This window comes from Anopheles coustani, chromosome 3 (genome assembly GCF_943734705.1).
Source record: "Anopheles coustani chromosome 3, idAnoCousDA_361_x.2, whole genome shotgun sequence".
Taxonomy (NCBI): domain Eukaryota; kingdom Metazoa; phylum Arthropoda; class Insecta; order Diptera; family Culicidae; genus Anopheles; species Anopheles coustani.
In genome coordinates this window covers 51444723-51461708 of record NC_071288.1, presented here as the reverse complement: position 1 = coordinate 51461708, position 16986 = coordinate 51444723, and the positions used below count along the sequence as shown (strand labels likewise).

General features: G+C 41.9%; 3 protein-coding genes and 1 non-coding gene across 4 annotated transcripts; 3 read left to right on the top strand and 1 right to left on the bottom strand.

The window, feature by feature from the left end:
* Positions 1-9042: 9042 nt before the first annotated feature.
* On the top strand, positions 9043-9972 carry LOC131262588 (uncharacterized). Its single transcript, XM_058264634.1, has 3 exons — positions 9043-9183; positions 9258-9489; positions 9662-9972. Exons 1-3 carry the CDS (start codon positions 9070-9072, stop codon positions 9970-9972), a joined length of 657 nt encoding a protein of 218 aa, XP_058120617.1. The 5' UTR covers positions 9043-9069.
* Positions 9973-10020: 48 nt separating this feature from the next.
* LOC131260975 (uncharacterized) lies at positions 10021-13082 on the top strand. The gene is made up of 2 exons (XM_058262842.1): positions 10021-10093; positions 12254-13082. The coding sequence occupies exons 1-2, from the start codon at positions 10043-10045 to the stop codon at positions 13067-13069; spliced, it is 867 nt and encodes a 288-aa protein (XP_058118825.1). The 5' UTR covers positions 10021-10042; the 3' UTR covers positions 13070-13082.
* Positions 13083-13792: 710 nt separating this feature from the next.
* On the top strand, positions 13793-15064 carry LOC131260974 (uncharacterized). The gene is made up of 2 exons (XM_058262841.1): positions 13793-13935; positions 14009-15064. The coding sequence occupies exons 1-2, from the start codon at positions 13830-13832 to the stop codon at positions 14866-14868; spliced, it is 966 nt and encodes a 321-aa protein (XP_058118824.1). The 5' UTR covers positions 13793-13829; the 3' UTR covers positions 14869-15064.
* An 89-nt stretch (positions 15065-15153) lies between these two features.
* Trnad-guc (transfer RNA aspartic acid (anticodon GUC)) lies at positions 15154-15225 on the bottom strand. Its single transcript has one exon. It is a non-coding gene; the product is annotated as a tRNA-Asp (tRNA).
* Positions 15226-16986: the final 1761 nt, after the last annotated feature.

Below are 16986 nucleotides of genomic sequence, written 5' to 3'. Positions count from 1 at the left end.
GACATTGTCTGACAATTTTGCACCGCATGAAAACGGCTTATTTGCATGAACTTTTTTATAATGAGAAAACAAAACCGCAACGAGACGCATAGTGGATGTGTGACGGCTTTACGTATTCCTCGCTTTTTTACTCGTTCCTTGTCTCCCTAATCCTTAACGGACACCTAACCGCGCAGTCCTAACGTCGATCCTTGAGCCTTCAGCCCCGTCTACGAACCGATATTCGTTAGTGCAGGCTTCCAACCGTGGTTAGCTTGAGGCAGATAGTAAAATTGTTCTACTCCACCAGTTCGTTTAGTTCGACGTTGGTCCATAGCAGAACTTGAAACGACTTAGGCCATGTTTGAACTCGCACCCCACTCACCAGAGGGGAGGAAATAATGGTTCGATGGTAATGGTAACGCGGCTTAGAGGCATCTTTTTGCAGCAATAGGAATTGGTTTAGGTACAGCATGTTCTCATGCATGTGGAAGAAAATGTAACAATTGAACTGACGACAGGGGGGCATGGATGTTACCACTGTCCCACTGTAACCGGATGCGATAATAAAGACACACTGTTCAATGTTCGATACAAAGCAGGAAAGCAGGTGAAGTGCACTTTCTCTTTTTGAAACTTAATTTATTAATCGTGGATCTAAGAAACGTGAATGATCCAGTTAATGTATGTTTTTTAGCGTGGTAGGTAAACTTATCTTTAATAAGTAAATGCAATTTCTAAGACCTTCATGTTATAACAGGATTTGGTAAGTATCCCATAAAGTGCAAAAAAGAAATTAATGTTGATAACAGACATTGAACCAGGCCCAGCTTGGTGCGATGCTGTTGGCATCAGTTGCTCTACGCAAAACATTTTTGTCATTCTTTCATGAGCTGCAGTCGCGCTTTATCGCGGGAGATTCCAAACGGTTGGGGCCACCAAAAAAGAGAAGAAATAAAAACTTCTGAGATCAGCGCGGACTCTTCTTTTCTACTGCATACGTCTTACACCAGTGGACGATGAACTTGTCGTACGTGACCGGAAGAGCGAATCGCTGTTGCAAACGGCATACGTTTTGGTGTGACTACTTAACATGCGGTTGGATACAATACGGTCTCAAGGAAAATGTTGCGAATCAAAAATGGGGTGTGTGTTTTTGTTGAGACTTTGAAATAATGCATAAAATTTTAAAAATGGCATAGAACCATAGTGTTAGCCTCATATCAATGGAGTACAGGGAATATAGTCGTGTTTTTTTAAATTGTTTTACACATTTCATTTTCAGACAAGTATTTTATATAACTCGACCAAGAAACAAACTAAGTCAAAAGAATTTTGTACTTCAAAATCAATGAGGTATAATAACTATGTTAAAAAATAATTATTTATTATCAATGTGTAAACCATAACCGTGCGCGTTGCCAATTGGCACTAGTGATCCAGATAATTAGGAATTATTTTGGGTACTTTGCCGTTCAGCACCGTAGCGTTGTGCATCCGCTTCATCTCGATTTTGACGATCTGCAACAACTAAAAATAACTCAAATAATCAAAACCTGTTCAAAACGAGCAAAGAATAATAACACGGCATCGTTTATTTGAAAAAATAAAAAAGCACCATTTCTGGTTTGAATACTTGATGCGGTAAGCTTCGGAGCGGTAAAATTCAATTTGGCGCGGCCGCCGCGGAGTGTGTATCAGCGCGAAATAAACAAGACAAGCTACGTCAGAGGTGTCGAACATGCGGCCCGCTACCTCTTAAAATCTCTCGCTACCTCGAAAATTTTAAACCTTTAGTGTTGGCTTTCGTTTGAATGGTAAAAAATTGTTGTGAACGTGGCTTCACGAACTCTAAATTTCATACGGGCAAGAGGACTGAACCACCGTCAATTAAAATCATTTCTGTAAGAAAAAGTCAATTTAAATAATTTCTATAAGAAAGTCATACTCACCAATGCTCCACTTCACGCTGACATATGGCGGTAGACATGAGCAAGGTGTTTACTGCAGCCAAACAAACAGAACATGTATATTTGATTAATTATTAATGGGTTTCGGAGGTTAGTGCTTCTTTTTTACCACTGTTATAACGGAGAATATAGGCCGCGTTTTTTTAAACGTAACGCGCAAGTGATACCAGATCAAAATTCCCATTTTTAATACTCGATCTGAGTTCAATACAACAACTATGATCGTGATTTATCCGTGATCTTAGTTCTGATTCATATGTAAAAAAATAGCTGAGGATAAAAAGCTGTTTCTAAAAAATCGATAAAATGATTATGGTCAGTTTAATTAAATTTTGAATAATAATTTTTTGTATAAACTTACGTCCTCAATCGTTTGTAGTGTTCCACGTTCTGACGGGTTTCGCGCTGCAGCATTCGGGCGCGCGCTGCGTTCTTCTCGGATAGTGCCCGCCTGCACTCGTCATCGAACCACTCTTTCCTCTGGTTACGTGGCTTATGGCCCAGTGTCTGCTCGGCTGTTCTGCTGATGACTTGCTCCACCATACGCCAGTGGTCATCGAGGGACATCGTGGCGGTCGCGTTGTTGTCCGGTAGCGCTTCCCCAAGTGCGCCGAAAAAAAAAACAAAAAAAAATCGTCAAATACTGTAAAGTGCATAATTGCTACAGCCAACTGATTACCTAATGTCTGAAATTTCACTCAGAATGCTCTTGTAGTTCGTCAGGTATGTTTTGGATCAAAGACAATCAACAGACAGGTCGGGTCAAAGCTTTTTTTTGCTCCGCCATTGTTATGACAGTTGGTTAAAAAAGTGTTTACAAAAATTTCCAGCATACTTGTGGGAGATCTTCGCCAAAATCTTCGCGAAATAGGTAGTTGGTAATTCTAGATCACAGTACCCATGGTTTTGCGGATAGAAACTACTCTTCTGTGTGAAATCATGGGATATGGATCCTTTTGCTCGCCGTGATTGCCGAAATTAAGTGTGTTGGTCTGCCTTATACGAAGCCTTACTCCAGAACATATTTCGAACGCCTCATCTCTTTGTTCTGTTGATGAAACATACCAAATTTACAGCTTTACCCCACTTCCTTCGCTGTTCGTAAGAAGTAAACAAAATTTCAACCTACTGTCAAAAATTTTCCCACGGTTTTCGGCTCGTTACATGGCATGCTGCGACCTGTCTGTTAATTGACTTTGTTTTGCATACTTACTACAGGTGAACGTCGATTATCCGGGGGTGTCGGGACCGAGAGGTCCCCGGATAACCGAATTCCACGGATAATCGAACATATACTAAAATACGTTTATAATACCTGGTTTGAGTCTCGGCTGGTTCACTTTTGACCAGTTCCAGTTAGTTGATTAATCATAAAAAATGTTTGAATTATTTTCCTATGGTATTTTTATTGCTATTTTCGATCAGAGAAAATTTATTTGACACATTATTGGTACAAAATGTTGTGAACCAACCTAATATTCATGGAAACATTTCAGCCCGGTTGTGCAGTTGTCAGTTGCAAGACCCCCGGATAATCCGCCCCCCGGTTAATCCGGCCCCGGATAATCGACGTCCGACTGTATTTATTTGGGTAAATCCCAAATGAAGCCCCCCCAGCCGAAATCGCTGTTGTGGCTACACCATTTGTGAGCGGATGTACCTTAAAGGTATGCAATTGGTGAAAGAAATGCCGTTGTGTGAACCGTTTGAATTGAATTCTCGTTAAATTAAAGATGATGATTATGCTGAAAAGGATGTACAACATAAACTCCCTCATGCATTACTTGCATGAGTGTATGAAAATTCGGCTATACCATCAACCTAGGCGTGCGGTATGAGGGGGGCCCACGGCCCCCCTTATTGTTGAACCAACCTGGTTTGACAAGAAGTGTTGAACCAAGCTGGTTTGAACAACTACTGAATTGATGACACTGGCAGCACTGCATGTGTCAAATGACCGGAACTGTTGAATAAAGAATTCATTCCTGTGTGTATAGTGGAATCGGTCGCACGTGTTCCTTGTTTCCCGATCCGAAATTAGACCATATACCTCTAATTCTAACAGGTTATGGGCCCAGGCCACGCGGTGTGTATTAAGTGTTGTTAATCTTTCGGGCGAAGTTTTTTTTTTAAAAGTGAAATTAGTCGCAGTCAGAAAAACAAAAAATACAATGGATCTCTCTAAAGTGAGTGTTGTTCGATTGAATAATCGGAACTACCGAGCGTGGGCGTTTAAAGTAAAAATGGTGATGATGCGGGAGGGAACGTGGAAATACGTTGACCCGGGTGTCGCGCCGGCACCGGTAACTTCCGATTGGACGGAAGGGGATTCGAAGGCGCGAGCTACCATCGCTTTGTTGGTTGAGGACAACCAACATAACCTCATACTGGATAAAACAAGCGCCAAATCCACGTGGGATGCCCTGAAGGCTCACCACCATAAAGCTACATTAACTGGAAAAGTGGCACTTCTAAAGGAAATATGCAGCGCAAATTTCGTTGAAGGAGAGAGTATGGAGAATTTCCTCTACAGCATGGAGGAGTTATACTCTCGTCTTGAGAATGCTGGAGAAAAATTGTCTCCATACATGCAAGTAGCTATGATCTTGCGGAGCCTACCAAAGGCTTTCGATACCCTCACCACCGCTTTGGAAAACCGCTCCGACGAAGATCTAACAATGGATCTGGTGCGGTCCAAGCTACTGGATGAAAGCGAAAAATTGTATAGCGGTGATGCGGCGGAGGAGCGGGCGCTGAAAACGGGCAGCCGAACGAACAAGGAGTCTATTGTGTGCTTCTTTTGTGGAAAACCCGGTCACAAGAAGCAGGCGTGCAAGCAGTTCCTGAAGCAGAAAAGCAGCGAAAAGAAAAAGGTGATGGAACGAGCAAAAACAGTGCGCGAAAACGACCAAGCGTCGTTCCTTCTTTCGGTGCGTTCCAGTGTTCCCGGAACTACGCGTGCGTGGCTTATTGACTCTGGTGCAACATCACACTTAGCCAACGATGAAAAGTTGTTCAGCCGTTTAGACAGAAGTGTGCGTCCTGAGATTTTTACAGCGGACGGCAAACCTATCCGTACGGGTGGAATAGGGGATTGCGTGGTTATTTCGTGCGACAATGACTTTGGAAAGAACGTGTCGATAACACTAACGGACGTTATTTTTGCCCCGGGTATAGAGTGCAACCTTATATCAGTGCCCAAACTTTGCAGTAAAGGTGTTCATACAGTGTTCGACAAAAGCAATTGCAAGCTTGTTTACGGTGCGAAAGTCGTGGCTACAGCTGATAAAGTGGGTGGCCTATACCGACTGAATATGGCTGATGAACGGGCCTTATTGGTGAATGACAGCCGACACACCAAGGAAGCAGAAAAGACATCGACTAAAGTGCTGGATATAATCCATAGTGATGTGTGCGGCCCAATGGAGGAGACGACGCCAGGGGGATGTCGTTACTTTATGACCTTAATAGACGATCACAGTCGTTATAGTTTCGTCTATTTCCTGAAGAAAAAATCTGAGGTCGAGGATAAGATTCGAGAATTTGTGAAATTGGTTCAAAATCAGTTCGGACGTAAACCGCGGATCATTCGCTCCGATCAGGGTGGAGAATACTCCAGCAAGACACTTAGGAGATTCTACGCGGATGAAGGAATAAAGGTGGAGTACACTGCGGCGCATTCACCACAGCAGAACGGGGTTTCGGAGCGGAAAAACCGGTCTCTGAGTGAGATGGCCCGGTGTATGCTTCAGGACGCGGGCATGCACAAGCGATTTTGGGCGGAGGCAGTCAACACCGCTTGTTACATGCAAAATCGTTTGCCATCTGTTGCAGTAGACCGTACGCCGTTCGAGATCTGGTTCGGAAGAAAACCAAATTTGACCCACTTGCGACTATTTGGATGCGTCGGTTACGTGTTCATTCCGTCGGTAAAGCGTAAGAAGTTAGACGTCAAGGCGAAACGAATGACGTTCGTCGGCTATTCCGCGGAACATAAAGCGTATCGGATGCTAAACACACTGACGGGAGAAATCCAAATCAGTCGGGATGTTCGTTTTCTCGAATTCAGCGACGGATCTAAGGAGCATCATCACGATGAACCCAAACTGGAGGATAGTCCGACTGGAAGGGAAGAAATCGAGTGGTCTTTCGATGAAACAGTGAAACAGGAAGCTGAACCCGATTTGACTCACGAAACAACCTCTGAGTCCGAATTCTACGGCAAGGATTGTCCAGGTGACGGTTGGCCACGAGGGTTTTGGAACGACAACGACAACAATTGGCTTCGTGGACTGTGGGATGATGATGACTGTAAAGTTCAAGCTGGAGCTGCGGTGCCAGAGACCGAACCTCCGGAGTCTACTGATACCGTTCGTCGTTCACAGAGGAAAACAGCAGGCGTTCCGCCGGTAAGATACGACGAGGAAGTGAATTTGGTGATGGAAAGTTTGCCTGAACCAAGGACGTATAAGGAAGCTGTATCCGGTCCACAGAGCACCAAGTGGAAGTCGGCAATGGCAGAGGAAATGCAGTCCCATCGCGAAAATAATACGTGGGAGCTAGTGGAACTGCCGCCACAACGGAAGGCAATCGGGTCGAAATGGATCTACAAATGCAAGGCGAACGAAGACGGCAATCTCGTTCGTTATAAAGCACGTTTGGTGGCGCAGGGCTTTTGCCAAAAATTCGGGACCGATTATGATCTAGTTTTTGCTCCAGTCGTAAAACAGATAACTTTTCGGACGATGCTGGTTTTAGCGAGCAAAAGGAAGATGCTGGCGAAACACGTTGACATAAAGACAGCGTATCTTCATGGTCATCTCGAGGAGGAGATCTTTATGCGACAACCACCAGGGTACGAGAGTGGTAAACCGAATGAAGTCTGCCGGCTGCGTCGCAGTATTTACGGGCTCAAGCAGGCAGCTCGTGTTTGGAATAAGAAAATCGACGACGTACTGAAAACTAAGGGTTTCATTCAATCAACGGCGGACCCGTGCCTATACATTTGCAAAAAAGCGGATAAGTCCATTTTTGTACTCATTTACGTAGACGATGTAATTGTCATTTGTTACACGGAGGAGGAATTTTCTGAGGTGGTCCACGTCCTGGAACAGAACTTTACAATAAGTGTCATGGGTAATCTAAGATTCTTTCTTGGAATACGTGTTAGGCTAAACAAAGGACAATTTTGTATTGATCAGCAAGCCTACTTGGAAAGAGTTCTGGAAAGATTCGGCATGAAAGATGCAAAGCCGTCAAAATATCCGATGGATCCCGGCTTCTTAAAACGAAAGGAGGAGATTGGCAAGAAGTTGGATTCGGCGAAAGCGTACCAAAGTCTTATTGGGGCTCTGTTGTACGCTGCTGTGACCAGTAGACCCGATATTTCAATAGCTACAGCCATTCTGGGAAGGAGAGTACAAGATCCATCAGAAGCGGATTGGAATGAGGCTAAGCGAATACTACGTTACCTAAGGGGTACACTGGACAGCGTACTTTACCTCGGAAGAAGCGAACAGAAGCTGGAATGTTTTGTGGACGCCGACTGGGCAGGAGACGAGAGCGACCGCAAATCCAACTCAGGGTTCTTTTTTAAGTTCGGCGGCGGGCTCATCGGATGGGGCTGCCATAAGCAGAAGTGTGTGGCACTATCTAGCACCGAGGCCGAGTATGTATCCCTTGCCGAGTGTCTGCAGGAGGTAAAATGGGTCCTCAAGCTAATGGCAGATATTGGCGAACAACAGGTTGGTCCGGTCGTGGTCAATGAGGACAACCAAAGTTGCATTGCGATGGTTAGCGGAGACAGAGCTGAACGCAAGGCAAAACACATCGATACAAAATTCAATTTTGTGAAAGAAATGGTTCGGGACGGCATCGTGCTACTGCAGTATTGCCCGACCGAGCACATGCAAGCTGATCTACTCACGAAACCGTTGCAAGCGGTGAAGCTTCGACAACATCGGGAGGCAATCGGCATCAAAACGTTCAGCGTTGAGGAGGAGTGTTGAACCAACCTGGTTTGACAAGAAGTGTTGAACCAAGCTGGTTTGAACAACTACTGAATTGATGACACTGGCAGCACTGCATGTGTCAAATGACCGGAACTGTTGAATAAAGAATTCATTCCTGTGTGTATAGTGGAATCGGTCGCACGTGTTCCTTGTTTCCCGATCCGAAATTAGACCATATACCTCTAATTCTAACACTTATTTCACAAATTTATAACAAACTCCCTTTTTCGGTAGACCTAGCGCAGTCCGCTCGCTGCGCTCGCTGCGGGCGCGCCGCCGTTTCAAACTCATTTCTTCAGTCCAACTCATTGGTTTATGATCTCCATCTTGCTCAGTTTAACCGATTAGTTCAAGTCATTACAGCTTCTAACGGAAATTCAACTGTTCAAATATTCAAACTGAATTGATGTGCCACCTATTGCATACTTTCAGGCGCACATGTGGAAAAAATGACGATGCGGCGACGGGGGGGCTTCATTTGGGATTATACCTTTATTTGATTATCTCGAAAAATGTGTGTAAACCTCTTGTCCACCGCCATATGTCGGCGTGAAAATGAAAAGATGGATATGATTCATAACAAATTCGTAGGATCATAAATATTAAATTAAAAGCACACTGACAAAGAACCTATTTTCATACACCCAACCAATACTATGTTTAGGCCGGCAAACCTATTTTGGGAGGAAATGCGGTCCGCGAGGATAACTAAGTTTTGTTGGGAGGACGTAACTTAGCTTCGGATAATTTGATTTGTAGAAGAAGACGACTCGTGACACGTGCGTTTTGTTCGAGTTCTATTGGCGGAATGAATTCATACATAGTTCACATTTCAGGTTGAATCATTTCCCCCCATACGTCAGAGTGACGTAAGCAACTGTCAGTTTGAGGGGTAGGACATTGCCTCGTTCCAACAAGTTTGACATCACTGTGCTATGTGGAGTTTCGCGTGCACAAAATCGCAACATGATAACGCATACTCGCCCACTTTGGAGCGTCGTACAAATCAGTGACAGATCGTCTGCTGAGCTGAAAAGAGTGAAGTAGTGGCGTTTAGGTTTAGCAAATTTGTTGGAGGAATTCCGTTGAAAGTTTAAGAACTCTTTACAATGTGTGGTACTAAGTGTCGATTGTGCTTAAAATGCCTTCGACAAGAAGACTTATCCTGTTCCTTAGCCAACGAACATTTCCTTCAAATGATTGGAACAATCTTTCCATTTTGGGTGGGCATTTATGTTTTGGGTGGCCCCTTCTAACAAACAATAAATTTTACGATACATTTTGCTTGTGATTTTAGGATACCGCGGTACAGACAATCGATAGCCAACCATGCAAGATACCCGATTTGGTATGCTTGCAATGCTCTGCTAAAGTTGAAGACTTCTTCAAGTTCAGCGGGCTGGTGGAAGCTAATCAAAAGAAACTACACGGAGAGTATTTCGTCCAAGAGGCCGAATCGGAAATCGACAATCTTAATAACGAGATGACAGCGATTACCCTTAAAGAACCACTTGTTGTTGATGTCGAAGGTAAGCTATGTGAAAAGTGAAAACATGTGCGTTATATATTTTAATTACTGTTTTAATCAGTTTTTCGAAACACATTGAGCAAAGACCAATCTATATACTGCCGCTACAGGGGCCATTTTAAATTTTGTGTTCGAACCGAGCGTTCATTCAAATGTTTGTAATTTCTTTCCAGCAATACCGACGACGTCGAAATGTGACAAAAAGAATGTGCTGGTACATGCGGATTTTGTCAATTCTCCAAATAAACCCAATAAGAAGCTACGTCTTATAGGTCTCGTAAAAGATCACCCGAGCATCTGGGTTAAAAACTATGATGAATCAGATCAGAGTGCACATTTGTCCTGGAAAGTGGTTTCCTCCGAGATGAAGATGGAATTAAACAAAATCAAAGAAATGTGGATAACACTTGAACAAAAATATGAAAATTTAAAAAATGGAAAGGATTGTCCAGGCAAGTATGAGATCTCGTTAGCTGTTTCATGACATAAACAAAGTGAAATTAATTTTTTGTTATTGTAATTCTATAGGAAAAAAGTGGTTCGCTTATGAAGCAATGCGATTTTTAGATACAAAAAACGACCACATACTAAGAAAAAACAAAGATGTAAGTAATATCTGCTCTTTCATTCACTATCAACATTAAAACTCAATTAATTTAAAATATTTTCATATCATACTAAAGTAATACATTACATGACATTTTTTCGATTTTATATAATTTACCAATGCCTTCATTTAAAGTACTGTAGATTTTCGATTATCAGGGGTGTTCAGTAGATCGGACGGTCCCTGGATAATCGATAAGGATTCAAGCAAAGTGTACGATTATAGTGCAAAAGTTGAGTTGCGAAGGGAAAGCAACAAAAAAAAAACTGGTATTCAGGCCCACGTATTATCCGCCCGTCGGGAAATCTGGCCCCGGATAATAGATATCCGACTGCAATTTCATATTTCATCTAAAGCATGACCATAACTAAATTGAACCAAGGAAAGCGAGCTACTGTGGCGCCAAACGTAAACGACCAAAAATGAATCCGCACAAATCACTGGAGCGTCGGTGGACAGATTGACAAGCCCTGGTATCCATAATAAAAGCAATGAAAAATTAAAAGTATTTTTCTTTTGTACAGTTATATAGTTACAGCTTTATAGTTAGTTATATAGTTACAGTTAGTTACAGTATTAAATAGGTTTTTAATATTTACGTGTTCCCTGTACCTATAAATTCACATACTTTTTTTTGCTGATTTTTCGACCTGCCATTATTCCAAGGTTGTCTTGGAGTGGTACTGGGCCAATAAGATCCACTTGGTACCAAAACCAAATTTCCCAGAGTTTCGCCACATCGAAAAACTCATCTTACACGAAGTGTTGGGACAGTTAGAGATGTTCTTGGCAAGAGGAAGTGAACGGAGGTTGCGAAACCGGTGTCCCTTTCCACGATACGGGCGCTAATGCAGGAACCGAAAAACAAAATACATTAATTTATGAGAACAGGTAACACGTAAACAGTTTTACGTGTTATAACTATTTTTATAACAAACCTTATGTATAACTGTACCAAAGAAAAATACTAATCATTTTTGTATTTCGTTTTTTAATAGATTACCGACCTATTCAATTTGCTCAATTGCCTTGGTGCTACAGTGATTTGTGCGGATTCATTTTTGGTCGTTCAATTTCCATTGTACGGCATATCGCGAAAAAAAATTGTACAGGTCTGAAACATTCATAACTTCATTGTTACTATTTACTAATACTATTTAAAATATTATTTTCCGGCTGACCGGCTGTTCAATTTAGTTATGGTCATGCTTTATTTCGATTTCCATGGGACTAACAAAAATGCTCTCATCAGGGTAGAGGCGGATCATAGGGTGAGTAAACAAAGCAGCTGCTTAGGGCCCGAGCTTCCAAGAACCCCTGCCTATTGGCCCGATTTTTTTAAATTTTTATTTTGGAATTATTTTTATTTTTTGGCCAGAAATTTGCTTATTTCATCAAATGCGTGATGATGTTCTGAGTTTACATCAAAATGAAAGTAAATCAAGAATATGAAAATGTCAGAATGTTCCAACTTATCTGAATTGTGTGCTGATTTAGTGGTGCCGTGTTTTTTGGGTTTAAATGTGCGATTGATGCACTAACACAAATTAAAGAGATCACTCCAAAGATTTGATTAAAGTGGCAAAGAATTCTAAAAATAGTTTAAGGCTTATGGACATGGATTAGCAAAAGTAATGTCCTGGACATTTTCAAATGTAGTAATTTTGCGAAACATTATTCGTGACTTTTCTCTTTCAAACATTTCAAGATGGTCAACTTTAAATCGCCTAAACAACTATTCAATTAAAAAGTAAAACCATAATTGCTTGTCAACTTCGTTCGTAGAAAATGATATTCGTGGAAAATGATCTTAAAAAGATATTGATGGTATCGCATTAAATAAGGCTGTGAAAATCAGGCTTTTGGCTATGAAATAACTAAAAAAGAAAATTATCTTTAATTTAAATTCGATTCGTTACTAACAATGTGTGGTTTAATCAAAATTGAAATTTTAGAAATTTAGAAATATAAAATTGAATGGTGATGGTATTGCATGTTTTTGGGCCTTAAACTTAAAGCTAACTAAGAGCCTAACCTGGACAAATCCGACGATCGTGCTTAGAGCAATGTACCTGCCTTCTGATACATACACTATACTTGCACTACAGATACATATACTATACTTATACACTATACGATACATACACTATACTTGCAGGTATCACCGACGCGCGGGCCCGTTTCACCATTGTCAGTATACTATCAAAACGTGGGAGGCTTACGCTCAAAACTAATCGAATTACGACTTGCACTATCCAATTGCAAATATGACATAATTGTCTTTACTGAAACATGGCTCAACGAAAGCATACCCTCCAGCTACTTTAGTGATGAGCGCTATGTGATCTTCCGGTGGGATAGAAAAAATAGTCCATTTAATCGTGGTGGAGGTGTACTCATTGCTTGCCGATCGACTCTAGGCCCCGCCAAAATGGAACCCGTCGACCATGCCATCGAGCAAGTTTGGGTGAGACTAACAAGGACAAATCCGACGATCGTGCTTGGTGCAATTTACCTGCCTTCTGTCGGGGTATGCAACGTCACGACGAATGATGTGCTGTCTAAAAGCATTCACGATATCACGTGCCTCACAACCAAGAACGATATGATCTTTGTAATGGGAAATTTCAATCAACGTTGTATTTCATGGACCGGTCCACGGACTTTTTCGGACAAAGATAGCAACGCTACTTTCGATTATTACGAACCGATCCGGGAACCCACGGGCAGTTTGCATTTTGTGAACGCCATAGACAGCAATAAACTTTTACAACTAAGCAGCATAAAAAATCCCAACGAACGACAACTCGATTTGGTGTTTGGTAACATACCTGCCGCGAAGGCATGTTCTGAAGTACAGAAGTCTGAAGCGCCAATTATGAAAGTTGATCCACATCATCCGGCGCTACAAATGTCCATCTCCGTACATCCAACCGGCATCTTCAACCTTAGTAAATCACACGCAGATAGTTAACACAGGTTCGCCAACAGCATCGTAGAATCAAATGCGCGTAAGGAGAAGATTACAATACTTTCATACACCGATGTACAATGTACAAGGATCACATGATACTCACTAATAACTGAAATTTTCACAAAGTTCTCTTGACCAATATTCAGACAAATAATCACGAATCACGATGGGAGAAACGGTTGGTTCTACCACTAGCTTACGGGTTTTGCGTGTTTCAAAACATGCGCCTACGACTTGTTGATTAAAATGTTTATACTAGTTTGACAAGTTTTGGGTTTACTGTTTATTGTTTATCTTATTTTACCGCTGCAATTATGTGTATGAAAGTTTTGCAAAGTAATATCAGTGTGTAAAAGTCGCTAACATCTCGCTTGAGTACCATAAGGGTAATAAGTACCAGAAATATCTCTAACATGATTGCATTGTATAGATTCAATGAAACACGATCAACGAAAGTAAAAGTATACAAATTCAATTATTGTTTGTGTTTATGATAAATCGTATTATGATAAATCAAGAAAATAAATAGCTGAGTTGACTAACTACGCGTCTATGACTAGCGAGCATAACCTATATTGAGTTTGGTTGTAGTAACGGACAATTTGAATTTTCTACTTCCGACACTCCGACAAATGTTTGTTTTGTTTTGATGGTCTTTGAAACGTCAAATGACGGACCGGTTTCTGCCGGTTTGTTTATTATTTTTCACTTTGCTATGAAATAAAGGACCAAAGGTTAACAAAATCAGCAAAAGCCCGCAATGCATGTGTTGAAGCGAAATGGTTCTTCATATCTTGTAAGAAGGGTCGGACTGCATGCGTGGTTTAGGGACAGTTCGTCGTGTAGTGACAGTGTAAAAACAATAGGTATTCTACCAAAAGCAACCGAGGAAGGATTTTTACTGATGCGAACAATTAACGAACTAAACAATTTTATTAGATCCACCGTCAATGGAAGGTGCTATCATTGTGGAAAAAGAGAACAACATTACACTGATTGGCATCAACCGGCCAAAGGTGAGAAATGCTATCGACTCTGCCACAGGCAAGCATCTTGCCTCGGCCATCGCTGCCTTCGAGAGCGACCCAAAGGCGGACGTTGGCGTACTGCACGGCATCGGCGGAACCTTTTGCTCCGGCTACGACCTCAGCGAGCTAGCAAGCGCTAAACAAACGCAACCGACACAAGCAATCGTTCAAAACGAGGAAGGAGTAATGGGACCCACGAGACGTATGATACGCAAACCATTGGTATGCGCCATCAGCGGGTACTGTGTGGCCGGTGGGCTTGAACTAGCGCTCATGTGCGATCTACGAGTGATGGAGGAAAATGCTGTCCTTGGATTTTTAAACCGACGCTTCGGTGTGCCTCTCATTGACGGTGGGACCGTTCGATTGCCGGCGCTTATCGGACTTTCCAGAGCGTTGGATCTGATACTGACGGGAAGGACAGTCTCCGCAAAGGAGGCACTAGAAATAGGGCTCGTAAATCGTGTCGTTGCCGTTGGGGCCGGGCTCGGTCAAGCCTATAATCTAGCCATGAGTATCGCAAAGTATCCGCAGCTCTGCATTCGCCATGATCGAGATGCTGCGTATTATGGGGCATTTTCAGCAAAATCTTTCGAGGATGCGATGGAACAGGAAATGGCAACTGTCACCGTGGAGCTGCTGGAAGATGCCAAGCATGGGGCGGAAAAATTTCGTCAAGGAATCGGACGAGGAGGAAGTTTTAGTGGCATTAAGGAGCGTAAGATACCCGATTGGGAGAGATCGGAGATGAATCACGAATCAAAGCTGTGAGAACATTGCGCTGGTAATGGAAAGGAATTTCAAAAAGCTACGAAAGGTCCGTGACCCGTCATATATTTTAAGTGAAAGTATAGTACCTGCAAACTCATTCGCCATCAAATGTCTGCGATGGATGTTTCAAATAAAGTTTTGAGAGAAAGTAATAACGCGACTAAAATTCTAGGGACCCAGCGGAAGTACGAAAAGTAACAGAAAATTTGAGAATCGAAAACTGGATACCATATCAACTCAAAATTGGTGTATGAGTGTAGATTGAATACTAAAAAAAATGAGTATCTCCCCGACGGGGAATCGAACCCCGGTCTCCCGCGTGACAGGCGGGGATACTGACCACTATACTATCGAGGACATGTTTAAAAAGAAAATATTTTCAAATCCGATCCATTGCCGTGGTCAAACATATAATTCGACAAATATTCTTTTAATATTTATCAACCATACTTTTGCGTAATTATATTCGTAATTTATTGAGGCATCGCTGTCCGAAATAGATCGAATTTGAACGACTAGACTCATCAAATATCAAACGACTTTTGCTAGCTTCGGGTTTCACCAGTTCAATTAGCTTTTGCACTAGCTCGGCACGAACGAGATATGTGTAGGCAAATTTAAATACCAAGACATTTCATTAAAAGTTTTCCGGGCTCATAAATGTCTTTTGTCTTTTCCGGGATTACAATAGCTGTTTCTTTACATATTTTTTCAAGATTTCCATATTATCGAGCAAAGCTGGGAAATGGTTGCACATTTTAGGCTGTGCACAATACCAAAAATGTACAATAAGAATTTTGATGAAATCAGTTTGTTTTTACTAGAGCCATTTCAGGTTTTGGTAAGTAACAACATCATTGGGAATAAGCAAATAAAAGCATCACAGTTCAAATCAAATGGAAAGACGGCGTAAACAAACAACAGATCTTAAAATGAAACAACGTCCTACACTCGTTTAATGAAAAATTTAAAAATTTCATCAACACAGTCATCATGCTTAGATGCGAAGAAAAATCGAACGACATTTATCTAACAATCGTTTTACTAAAAGTTTGTTTTCTTTTTCAATATTTTGTTTTACTTTCTTTCTCCATCCACCGCTCCCGCTCTGACACCCGGTCCTGCTCATCGGAGCCTCGGAAGATACACTCTTATAAATGTACTTGTTTGTCGTCCTTATAACGACACGACGCGTAATGCACTCCGGTCCGTTCGGAAATTACGCCACGGAAAGTACAATGTTTGATACATCTATAAAATCACTACTGCGAAGTTAACCGAAAAGGCGTCAGAGCATCCGCATGGATCGAGAAGGTTTTAAATGTTCGAGAGGTTTGAAAAACGAAACTGAAACAGTTCGCAAAGTGGTGCTAGCAGATTCTTCTGTGCATCCCTAATGCCACTTCCCATGCGTCGATCAACATCGGTTTGCAAGTTAATTTTTTCCCCGGCTGCTGCCCCCATCCTCGCCGCTAACACCACACCTGGTCCCTTAGAACCGGACCACCATCAAGATATATAAATGTGTTTCGTCCTGCTTTAGACCTAACATAGTTTCGTCTACATTGTGGTTGGCTGTGCGTTTATCTAAACAGAGATACAAGAATTATTCAGTGGTGAGTTAATAAAGATTTTGAGTTTTACTAAGTTCACGTTCATCATTCCAAAGAGCCACTATGTGGAATAGGATCGAGCTTATATTGTGTGAGCCCAAAGAACCGCTCGCATTGTTCACGATCACTGAGCGCACTAGGATCGATTCGATCAGCAGCGAACGTTCCCACCCCACCGGAAGGGTAAAGAGGAGGGGGTTATGAATAATTTTGTTTGCTTTCATCGTTTATCAACTCTAAATATATATGTATATTTATGTATATGTGGTTCATAAATTCCATCGATAGGACTTCCTTCCAGCAGCCCACAAACAGTAAGGACACACGGTCTTGACTTAACAGTTGTACACGATTGATTGATTTTTACGACGACAAAAAGACGGTTAATTATTCGGTGAGAGCAGAGATGACTGGATGTTTGTAACCAGCGGTCACGCGTGATTTAGTCTCCTACGAAATCTTGTATTTTTCCTGGTTTCCCGGAGGGTTTTTAAACACTTTTCAA